The 11,768-nt window shown below is 36.4% G+C and overlaps 1 protein-coding gene across 1 annotated transcript; it reads right to left on the bottom strand.

Moving 5' to 3' along the window:
* Nucleotides 1-7,594: 7,594 nt before the first annotated feature.
* Nucleotides 7,595-11,553, bottom strand: LOC111989386 (pentatricopeptide repeat-containing protein At4g26680, mitochondrial). Its single transcript, XM_024021172.2, is given in 3 exon segments — nucleotides 7,595-8,598; nucleotides 8,601-10,272; nucleotides 11,345-11,553. Coding segments are annotated over 2 exon segments (1,620 nt in total). The 5' UTR covers nucleotides 9,652-10,272; nucleotides 11,345-11,553; the 3' UTR covers nucleotides 7,595-8,029.
* Between the last annotated feature and the right edge of the window lie 215 nt (nucleotides 11,554-11,768).

Below are 11,768 nucleotides of genomic sequence, written 5' to 3'. Positions count from 1 at the left end.
TAACTTAGCTGAAGTAGAAAAAACTTTCTTTTTTTTTAAGATAAAGAAAAACAAAGAGACACACCAGTTCCATCAAAAAAAAAAACACACACACACACAGAGCAATGAGAGAGGCGAGACATCACAGATTAAGAAATAAACTCAAATTAGTGAGCTTGGTAACTGGTTGTGGATCTGTTGTCAAAAGCAGTGAGGAATGGAGGAAGACTGAGAGAAGCGCGAGACTAAGAGAGAAATTAGATGAGTAAAGTTGGGAATTTTTTATTGTTTTGTTTTTGTTTGGACTGGATTTGTGATTTATTTTGCAGTTAATTTTGTTTGTCTAAAGGTTATTAATGTTGTTCTTAGAGCAATTTTTTTTTTGTTTAAACTAGAAGATTTTCTGGTTATTCTTGGATCAATATCCAACAGGCAAAAGGCTGGAGCAGTTTTTTTTTTTTTTGGTTTTCAATACTTTTCATGGGTTAATATGTCAATATTTTGGAGGAGGGAGGGTTTGCCATTCACCGAGTAGGTCACAATTTTAACACATAACATCATGAGATTGATCCAGTGCTCAGTGAACCTCATTTTTTCCATGACTGATTGCAGGTAGGACCATTCCACTCTATCGTAAGTTTTGCTCATGTCCAGCTTTATGGCCATATAACCTTCCTTCCCTATGTGTTTCTGCATGTTGTGCAAAGACTCAAAAGCTACCAGAATATTGTCAGAAATAAGGCAGCTTTTTGTGAAAGCACTCTAATTCTCAATGATAATATTAGGCAAAATTTTCTTAAGTCTATTTGCTAAAACTTTTGAGAAAATTTTATACAAAACATTGCACAAACTAATAGGTCTAAATTCATATGTAGATTCAAGATTATTCTTTTTAAGAATGAGGGTGATAAAAGTGTGATTTAGGTGCTCGGGTAAAGTGGTAGAATTAAGATAATACAACACAGTTTTAGAAATGTTATCACCAATTAAATTCCAGTAGTGTTGATAAAATAGGGGTGGCATAATGTCCGGCCTAGGGGCCTTTAGCGGGGCCATTTGGTTAATGGCTTGCTTTACCTCCAGATGGGTGAACTCGAATGAGAGCTTTGAGTTCATTTCCTCAATAATCACTGTCTGAATAGAATTTGTGGCCGAAGAACAATATTGCTGGTTTGTTGAGCAGAAGAGGTTTTGATAGTACTATACCAGACAATCAGCAATGCCTTCGTTGTCCTCAACCACACGGCCATTGGAGTCCTTCAGCTTCCAGATTAAATTTTTCCTCTTTCTTTGTGAAGCGTGGCTGTGAAAGTACTTTGAGTTTCCGTCTCCAAATTTTGCCCATAGGACTTTTGATCTCTAGAACCATAGTTTGTTTTCCTTATCAACCAGTTTAGCTATCTCCTTCTTCAAGTCTCGGACTTGTTGGTTATTTCCCGATCACATAGCTACTTTTTCAGCCTCTTTTAATTCTTTTCTCTTTCGGCTCAGCACCATTCTAACATTGCCAAAACAGTTCCAGTTCCATATTCTTAATTCTTTGCCACATTTGTCTATTTTACGAATTACATGATCATGAGCACCTTCATCTTCCCTAGACAGCCACATTGCTTCTACAATATCAGAACACCCACGATTCGAGAGCCACATTTCTTCAAACCTGAATAGTTTTGAGAAAGATGGGATGTCCAAACCATCCAAGGTGATCCACAAAGGAGAATGATCAAAGGAGTCTGAATGCAAGTGGTATACTTTTGTACCCGAAAATTTCATGAACCAATCATGATTGGATAACCCTCGATCTAGTCCCTCCCAAAGTGAGTGTCCATCGGCAAAATGCTTTCTCCATGTGAATTGCTCTCCCACATACCCAAGGTCAAGAAAACCACACTCATCAATGACATCCTTGAAAAGTTGCATCTGAGCTTGACTTCTATTATTGCCTCCCAATTTTTCTGAGTGTCTTGCGATTTCATTAAAGTCTCCAGCACAAAGCCAAGGAAGGTTTGTTCGGCTAAAAACACGACGGAGGGATCTTTAGCCCGAATCAATACTTCAAGCTCCTTCCCTGTACGCAGGTTCCCAAGCCCGCGACAGTTCCATATTAAGAGACTCATTGTGCCTGGCGAGGCTGCTGGGCAGCCTTCACCATTGAGTTTTGTTGACCTTCTTCCTTCAAAACCTGTAATTTTTTGATAGGTAACTCCGAAAAGAACTCCATGTCTTCTTCTCTGTTTCTTTTTGAAGTTATATGTTCCTGTGTTTTTTTAGACTCCTGAGTAATTTCAGTTTCCATTATATTCTCACGTGCAAGTTTTTTCCATGTGCGAAGTGTTCTGTTTACTGAGTTAGGAGGTGGGGAAATCTCTATCACGTGATGTGCTAACTCTTGGACTATTGAAAGATGAGCTGGCATGGAGGGAGGTAACGGCTTCTCCTTGTTTGCTGAAAATTGAGGTGTGCTAGCTAGGTTGTGTTCCACGTGCTTTTCACAATTGTCAAACTTTCCTAAAGCAACATTTATGTCCTGTATCTGTGATTCAAAATCAACAAAATTAGTATGGCAAGTAGATAATTTTGAATTGGAAGTTATTACCTCAATTAATGGAGAGCTGATATTCCGGGATTGTGGCGTGCTCTGTGCCTCTGTTTCTGCAATTTCCATAATTGTCACTGGATCCCGGTCAACTTCTCCTTTCTCGCCGAGATCAGCCCTGTCCATTTTCTCTGCTTGTCTGTCCGCCGTTTCAGAGGGCTTCTCGGCCATTGGCGTGTTTGAAGGTTTGGTAGTTCCCCCCAAACCATCGCCCATGCCATAGACCACGATGAAAGAAGTTTTTCCTAGGTTGAAAGGCTCTCAACCAAGGACCGTACTCATGAGGTTTTGTGTTCACTGTTTCTTTCCTTGCTAGACAACATCACAATCCTTCCCATCGTGTGATATCAGTCCGCACCAATAGCAGTAGTTTGGAAGTTTTTCATACTTGAAAGAGATCCAGGTTTCTTCATTGTCTTCCATGACCACCCTTCGACCTCGACAGAGAGGTTTTGATATATCGATCTCAACATGAACTTGTAGGAAATCTCCTCCCACCAACTCAATAGGGTTCTCACATGGTATTACCTGACCAAGTGATTCTCCTAATTCCATTGCTGTTTCAGGATCGAGCATGCGCATCGGTAGTCGTATATTTGCACCCAAAATTTCAATTTTGTGAATCTTAAGTGCCTCGACAGTGTAGTGCCATCAAACCTCTATAGTAGGACTGCGTGTTAATCGAAAATCCATGGTTCATTGGCCAAAACCCGTTCTGCATCTGCTTCGAGTTCGAAGACAAACAAGAGAATATGATCTCCTACTTCTTGCACTGTGAAATCTTTTTTGGCTCTCCGTAGGGGCTTTAGTGTACGACCAATGGCTTCTACATTAAGTGCTCTTTTTGTAAGAAACTTGGCAGCCAAAACAAACTCTTTGCTTCGTAAATTCTTTGATCTTGACAGACTGAGTTTGACATCTTCCTCATCTGTCAATGAAAGTTTTTTCCAATCGTATAGAATATCTTCCATGGGGGTAAAGCAATGTTGAGAGGGTAAAGAGAGAGGAAGTAGACCACACGAAGGTCAGGGAACCCTACTGCTATGGAGGTTTAACAGAGGGGGAGTGATATCATTTCGGGGAAGATAATGAGAATTCCACGCTCTAGTGTCTCAGAGAGAAACTAGGGCGAGAAAAAGTTTAGTCCAAGGCCAACTTTGTTTCTTTAACAAGTAAAAAAAAATATCATACGTCTTTTACTTATAATTGTATTAGATTTCACAACTCAAAAAGAAAATTAATATTAGATTTCATATTTTCTTTGGATGGATTGTGCTTACGTGACTAATATATAATATTTTTCACTTTGCTTCATTGATGATTCAGACTGTTGTTTTGCCAATTTTGGTGGTTAATATCAACAAGTGAGAGTGGTTGGTTTGTCAACAAGATTTTGGTTGTTAATATCAACAACTGAGAGACTCTCACTTGTCTCATCAGTTTGCTGGTTTAGAAGAGAATAGTTTAGAGTGCCTGCGGCTTATCCTAAGTTAATACAAGTTATACAACCAACCAAATGGAAAGATGCAAAAAGCTGCCAGGCACTCTTTCCATTTGGTTGTATGAAGACTATAAATTCATTGAAAATAAATAAATAAATAAAAGGAAAATGAAAAAGAAGAAGAGAAGATCAAGCAGATAACACGAAGTTTAAATGCAAACCTCTGATAAATCCATATCAACAAACAGGTCTATATTAAAATACAACTGAAGTGCCATTCGGTAAATAAATAAAAATAAAAATGGCCCTTAAAGAGTCTCCATTAAAATGTTAATAAGAAAATATAACCTCTGAAGCAGAGCACAAAATCTGCTACATGCTCAAAGTAAGAAATCTGTATACAATTGCACCTTATTATGCCTTAAACAATGAGATTAACAAAACAGTGGTTTGTCAAAAGACTCAAAAACACATTTAAGTATGCTACTTCTTTTTACAAGCAAAACTTGCTTTAGTTTTGCTGTCATAGTAAAACTGGACTTACAACTAAAGGCTAATTATTAAAAGTTACAAGGAGAGGTCAGGCAATGAAATCCACACAATCCCATACGTTACATGGAAAGTTCAGGTGTATAAGATATACAGCCTTACCAGTTATCTCCAGATGCTTTGTTCTCATTCTCAGCATCAAAGTTGATGGTTTTGGATATTTCAAAACCTGCTGGCATAATATGTCTAGCTTCCATCTCACTGTATAACATCTTTGCTAATTGACTTTTTCCACCCTGGCAAAGTCCAACAAAAACTTCAGACAAGATGCCTGAATCGGGAGTCATAGATCTCTCAATCATTTCCCTCAACACTTGAATTGCTCCATATCATATAAGGTTTGCTGGCCTGCTCGACTGAAATTGTGCTTAATTATCATCTCCTTTTCCCCTCCTCCTTTCATCTGCTCTATCTTACCCCACCACTCATTCTCATCAACAACTTCCATCTGCATATAAATATCATTTTCAAACCACAAAAATGGAATAAATAATATATATATATATATATATATATACTGCTAAGTTTTGTTAATGAAATTTTCTGGTTAATAATATGAATTTAGACTTAACTGAGTCTTTTAAACATAAATAAACTCATGATTAATAATATATCCATTACTGCGCACACACACACATATATATACTGCTAAGTTTTGTTAATGAAATTTTCTGGTTAATAATATAAATTTAGACTTAACTGAGCTTTTTAAACATGAATAAATTCATGATTAATAATATATCCCGCATGGATTACATACTAGTTAAGAAATAAAGTCAGATCAGCAAAGATAAATCAACTAATTGAGAAGAGAAGACCATACCTTAGCAAACTCAACTCATGTGTAAGTGTGAAAAGTAGACCAAGCTGATCAGTGAGCTTGGTGACTAGTGACTAGTTTGTGGACCTGATGTCAAAGGCAGTGAGGAATGGAGGAAGATTGAGAGAAGCGAGACTAAGAGAGAGAAATTAAATGGATAAAGTTGGGAATTTTTTATTGTTTTTTTTTTTATTTGGATTGGATTTGTGATTTATTTTGTAGTTAATTTTGGTTTGTCTAAAGATTATTGATGTTGTTCTTAGGGAAATTTCTTTTGTTTAAACTAGAGGATTTTCTGGTTATTCTTGGATCAATATCCAACGGGCAAAAGGCTGGAGTAGTTTTTTTTTTTGGTTTTCATGGGTTAATATGTAAATATCTTGGAGGAGGAAGGCCAAAATATATATTTTGGGGTAAATTTTTATTTTTCTGGTTAGATATATATTCTATTCTATATTTTTTTTCAAAATTTGGGGGGCATGGCCCCTCAGCCTCAACCAGGGACGGAGTTAGGACTTGAAATTAGTGGGCAGCTTTGCTGTTGGACAAAATTATTTTGTTTAAAAACTTTTAAATGATCAGGTTGTTTCATTTGGATAAAATTGGTTGATTGAGTTTAATTGTTTTTAACTTTACTATTGGTAATTTTTGTTATTGAATAATTTTTTTGAGCTTGTTTATTTTGCTTTAGATTTTAGATCTTGCCTTTAAAATGAGAAAAATGCTAAAAATACAAACTTTTTTACAAATTATTAATGTGATAAGTAGTTATTAGTAAGTAAAAATATTGTAATTTATGTTATGGGCCTGGATGCAAACTAATAAAATTTTACTACCTCAACAGCTTGTAAAAATGTTATAGTAAAGTTTGTGGCTAGAGTAGTACTCTTAAAAGAATTAATGATAATGTTGAGAGAGGCAAAATGTGATTTTATAGAACAAAATTGCTAAAATTAGTGTCTCCCTCTGTCCCTGGCCCCTACATAGGTCCGTCTCTGCTTACAACACATTTCGACTATGGCATAATGGCATGGTCACAAAAGATTGTGTGTGCGTCTAATCCCTAACACGTCACAAGATAACCTTTAAACAAATGGCTAAAATCTAAATTAATACCCTTTAAATTCGGGTTTTTTTTTTTTTTGGGTCATTTCGGCCACAAAACTTGAACTTTTTTTTTTGACAAGTCGGTCATTACTCTCACTGTTTGTAAAACTGGCACTATTTACGCATTTGATACAACATCATTTTATAACACTTAACAACAATTTTATAGACAACAATGGACAAAAAGTCTAATTTGACATATATGTTAAGTTTAAGAACTAAAATGGAAAAAAAAAATTTAAAAATTTTAGGACAATAATAACAATACAGCAAACTTAAATGGTGTAATTTTGATTTTTGGCCCTTTTTTTTTTTATAAATCTTTTTGTCACTTTAGAAAGATTTCAACAAGGTTACAAATGACTATGATTTTGTTACGTTGCTGAATATAAATCAAGTACGTAAACAGTATACAGCCCATCTGGATCAAAAGTCTTGCTTGCTCTATCATTTAACTCTCCCAATTTAAAAATTCACTAATTCCCTCCATTCCTTACTCCCTTATTGATTCGTTAACAATAGCAACATAGAGATCAGTGAAATAAGTTTTATTAGAGACTAACGGTTACTTCTTAAAATTGTAAGTGACACTCTCTTTACTCACCTCATAATTTGTCAAGTACAAGGCCAACTTTGTTTCCTTTAGCAAGTAAAAAAAATATCATACATCTTTTAATTATAATTGTATTAGATTTCACAACTCAAAAAAAAAATATATATATATATATATATTAGATTTCATATTTTCTTTTGATGGAATGTGCTTACGTGACTAATATATAATATTTTTCGCTTTGCTTCATTGATGGTTCATATTGTTGTTTTGCCGACAAATTTTGGTGGTTAATACAAGTGAGAGTGGTTGGATTGTCAACAAGATTTTGGTTGTTAATATCAACAAGTGAGAGACTCTCACTTGTCTCATGAGTTTGCCGGTTTAGAAGAATGGTTAGAGCGCCTGCAGCAGCTTATCCTAAGTTAATACAACCAACCAAATGGAAAGATGCAAAAAGCTGCCAAGCACTCTTTCCATTTGGTTGTATAAATAAATAAAAGGAAAATGAAAAAGAAGAAGAGAAGATCAAGCAAATAACACGAAGTTTAAATGCAAATCTGTGATAAATCCATAACAACAAACAGGTCTATATTAAAATACAACTAAAGTGCCATTCGGTAAATAAAAAAAATAAAAATGGGCTTTAAGAGTCTTCAGTAAAATGTTAATAAGAAAAGATAACCTCTGAAGCAGAGCACAAAATCTGCTACATGCTCAAAGTAAGAAATCTGTATACAATTGCACCTTATTATGCCTAAAACAATGAGATTAACAAAACAGTGGTTTGTCAAAAGACTCAAAAACACTGTTAAGTATGCTACTTCTTTTTACAAGCAAAACTTGCTTTAGTTTTGCTGTCATAGTAAAACTGGACTTACAACTAAAGGCTAATTATTAAAAGTTACAAGGAGAGCTCAGGCAATGAATTCCACACAACCCCATACGTTACATAGAAAGTTCAGGTGTATAGTATATACAGCCTTACCAGTTATCTCCAGATGCTTTGTTCTCATTCTCAGCATCAAAGTTAATGGTTTTGGATATTTCAAAACCTGCTGGCATAAGATGTCTAGCTTCCATCTCACTGTATAACATCTTTGCTAATTGACTTTTTCCACACTGACAAAGTCCAACAAAAACTTCAGATAAGATGCCTGAATCAGGAGTCACAGATCTCTCAATCATTTCCCTCAACACTTGAACTGCTCCATCAAAATCCTCATTCTTGCAGAAGGTTGATATCAATATCTTGAAAGTTTGTTCATTAGGATGACAACCACACCTTACCATGCTTTTATATAGCTGAAAGGCCCGCTCAGAGTTCTTCCTTGCACACTGACCGCTAATAAGGGCAGAAAAGGTCGAGGCATTTGGTACTAAGTTCTCCTTATCAAGTTCTTTAACCAGATATGCTGCCTTCTTTGTCTTACCCTCCTTGCATAGTCCCAAAATCAAGGCATTATAAGTCAAGATATCAGCCTTAACTTGACTCCTCAACATCTCATCATAAAGCCTACCTCCCATCTCACTGTTACCCACTTGGCTATACCATTTATCAAGGTGTTGTAGGTCACAGTATTAGGAGAAACATTCACTGCTTTCATCTCATTGAAAACTTTACCAGCTTCATGTAATTTTTCTTCCTTCCAAAACCCATAAATGAGTGTGTTAAATGTAACCACATTCGGATGGACCCCATTCTTCTCCATTGAGTTTTTAAGCTTCATCGCGGAGCTCAAAAGAGCCTTATTGCAATATCCTGCAATTAGTGTATTATAAGATGCAATATTCGGACTAAAACCCATGCCTTCCATCTCCCTAAAAATCTCAACAGCCTTGTCCAATTTCCCCAATTTACAATAAGAACACATGACCATATTAAGAGTATAAACATTTGACGAAATCCTATAACGCTGCATTCTTTTATAGAATGCCAAGGCAATATCCATCCTGTGCAAATCAAGCAAAGAACTCATGTATGCATTACATGACTCAATAGTAGGAAAAAACCCATAATCTTTCATTCGACAAAAAATATCAGTGGCATTCCTAAACTTCTTCATATGTGCAAGAGTCTTGAAAAGTGAGTCAAAAACACGAGGCGAAGAATCACACAAGCGGTACAAGTGCAGCATTTCTTCAAACAGATTCAAGGGCACATCTATTGAACCTGATACAAGAACCTTCCTCAAAATGGACTCTGCAGACTTGAATTTCTGGTTTTTGGTGAGAATGTGGAGGATTATTGAATGGGTTTCAAGGTTATGACCACATGGTTTCTGAATCCCAACCCATTTAAAAAACTCGAGGGAGAGAACATGGTCCTTCTGAATCTTTAACAATATATGTTTCACTCTAAGGGGTGTTAGACCGGTTGATAAGGAACTGAGCTTAGACCAATCAGAGTGAATTAGATGGCTGTGTGCAACATTTATGAAATCAAGGTCCTGACCTCTGGGTTCAGGGATTGTTCTGTGGGGAATTGGAATTGGTTTCCAATTTCTTCCTAAATCCACAGGGATGCTGGGCTTTATAGTGCTCTGAGTTATAGTGACAGAATTAAGGAAAGTCGAAAATCGACAAACTGGAAAGCTATTATTCATAATTTCCTGATATAGAAAGAAAATGGTTTTTCCTTTTGGCTTGTGAAGAAGCAGAAAATTTGGTGTACAACCAAAGTGATTATTTCCTCCCAATTCAGCAAAATGAAAATGAAATGGATCTGGGTCTTGATGAAATTAAGAGGACTAAAATGTATAGCATAGGAAAAATGTACATGATTATTGAAGATCCACCAACTTTGGTTGAATGCAGAGACCAAAGGAAATGTATACCCTTTGGATTAATTCACTTTGCTTATGAACTCTGACCCTTCACTGGGGCATTATAAAAAGCAAAGCCTGCTTGTAGTTTGCTCTGAACTTCACCAAGGAGAAAAAGAAGAAGGAACAGAGTTTGGAACTTATGGTGGCAGTGAAATAGGGGGGGACATGAGTGGAAGTGACGACAACGCATGGGAGAGGAGAGGAAACTTTTATGATTCGTTTGAAAGAGTTAACGTAAAACAGGTTCACCCGGTAACTGGCTATGCAGAATAGGATAAAGTGGGCAACAAAATTGGAGGTAGTGTAGAAGGAGAGTTAAACAAGATTAGAATTTCATACAATGGTGTTGACGTCAGAAACTAAGCCTCTACCAACTGATTCTCCAAGACAGATTGCTATCTGAAAAGAAAAGGAAAAAAGAAAATTTTCTATGATCATTTCCAATATCCCAAAATAAGATAAGCAGTATGAATGAAATAAATTAACACACAAAATCAACTTGGAGTCCATCAACCAAGTTAGTGGGTTGATTCTGTTGATGATCCTGTGCCATTACAAGATAGAAAATTCCTTGATCAACACAAGAAAAATGTGCAAAAATGATGCAGGGAAATGAGAACCCTAACAATTTGCCATAAATCAGCATGTATAGTGTAGCTACCCAGTTTGTGCCTATTTGGTACAGTTAATATTCAGTTTTTTAAAATAAGGTTGTTTGAAAAAGCTGAACGAAGAAAAAGGTGAAATTTGAAATGCTGTAAATTGAAAAGGTTGTATTTGCCATTAGCTAAATCACCTGAGGGGAAACAAACACACCAAAGCGGAGAACAAATAGGTTCCAACACGCCACATTATAAAAAAAAATGGAAAAATTGTTCCGACACAGAAACAAAAAGCAACAGAGCTAACAAACATAATACAGTGAGAAGATGAACATGAAGGTTTGATCAATGCAGGAAAATTCCTTGATCAGCATCACAAGAAAAATGTGCAAATATGATGAATGGAAATGTGAAATGTAGCAATTTGCCAATAAAACAGCGCGTGCAGGAACCCAGTTGGACAGAAACAAAAGACAAGAGAGGTAGGAAACATATACATAGTAGAGTGAGAGTGAAAGGATCAGCATGAAGATTTGGTGATCAATGCATTGGTAGCGGGCAAAATTAGAACGTCGGGAGAAGTCTAGTCTAGATTAGCATTCCATACTAGAATGTAACCCCACGCCTTTTTCCTACAACCCGTTTTGCTATGCTTAATTAGTTAAGCAAAAAGCATTTTGTTGTAGAAGAGGTTGCGAATGTCACAAATGCTATATAACTATAACAAGGACTAGGGCACTCTTCATAGTACACTACCAACATAATCTTCTTCTATATTATATCAAGCGAAAATCAACACAATGGAAAGAAACAAAAAGAACAATGAGTGGCAGTTAGTAGAGAGAGAGACAGAGAGAGAGAGAAATTACAAAGTGAAAGAGTGAAGAAGAGGCTGTGTGCGTGCGTGCGTGCGTGTTCCTTCCAACTTTAGCACTCGCTGCCTCTACTCTAGGGTTCAGGTTCAGCAGCACCTCTATCTAACGGCGGCGTGGTCGGTGGGTCAGTCGCCGGTGGTGGTTGATTCTTGATTATCTCTCAGTCTCTCTTCGTCTCGTCTCTCTTTTTTCTTTTTTCTTTTTTAATTTGGAATTAGGTTAAGCGGCTTATCTTTCCTTGTTGGGCTTTGACCTGGGCTGATATGTTATTGGAGGGGAGGGGGGCCTTTGGGCCCCAAACATGATTTTAATACCCAAAGGCTCCAGAGGTTTAAAGATTGAAGACAAAAAAAAAAAAAATGCAAGCCTTTTTACAATGCAGTGGAGCAGAGCTTATTCGGTCCTATTGTTGAAAATT

This window comes from Quercus suber, unplaced genomic scaffold (assembly GCF_002906115.3).
Source record: "Quercus suber isolate HL8 unplaced genomic scaffold, Cork oak 2.0 scaffold_437, whole genome shotgun sequence".
NCBI classification, from domain to species: domain Eukaryota; kingdom Viridiplantae; phylum Streptophyta; class Magnoliopsida; order Fagales; family Fagaceae; genus Quercus; species Quercus suber.
Note: the sequence above shows the minus strand (reverse complement) of the source record. Positions and strands in the feature narration are given on the sequence as shown.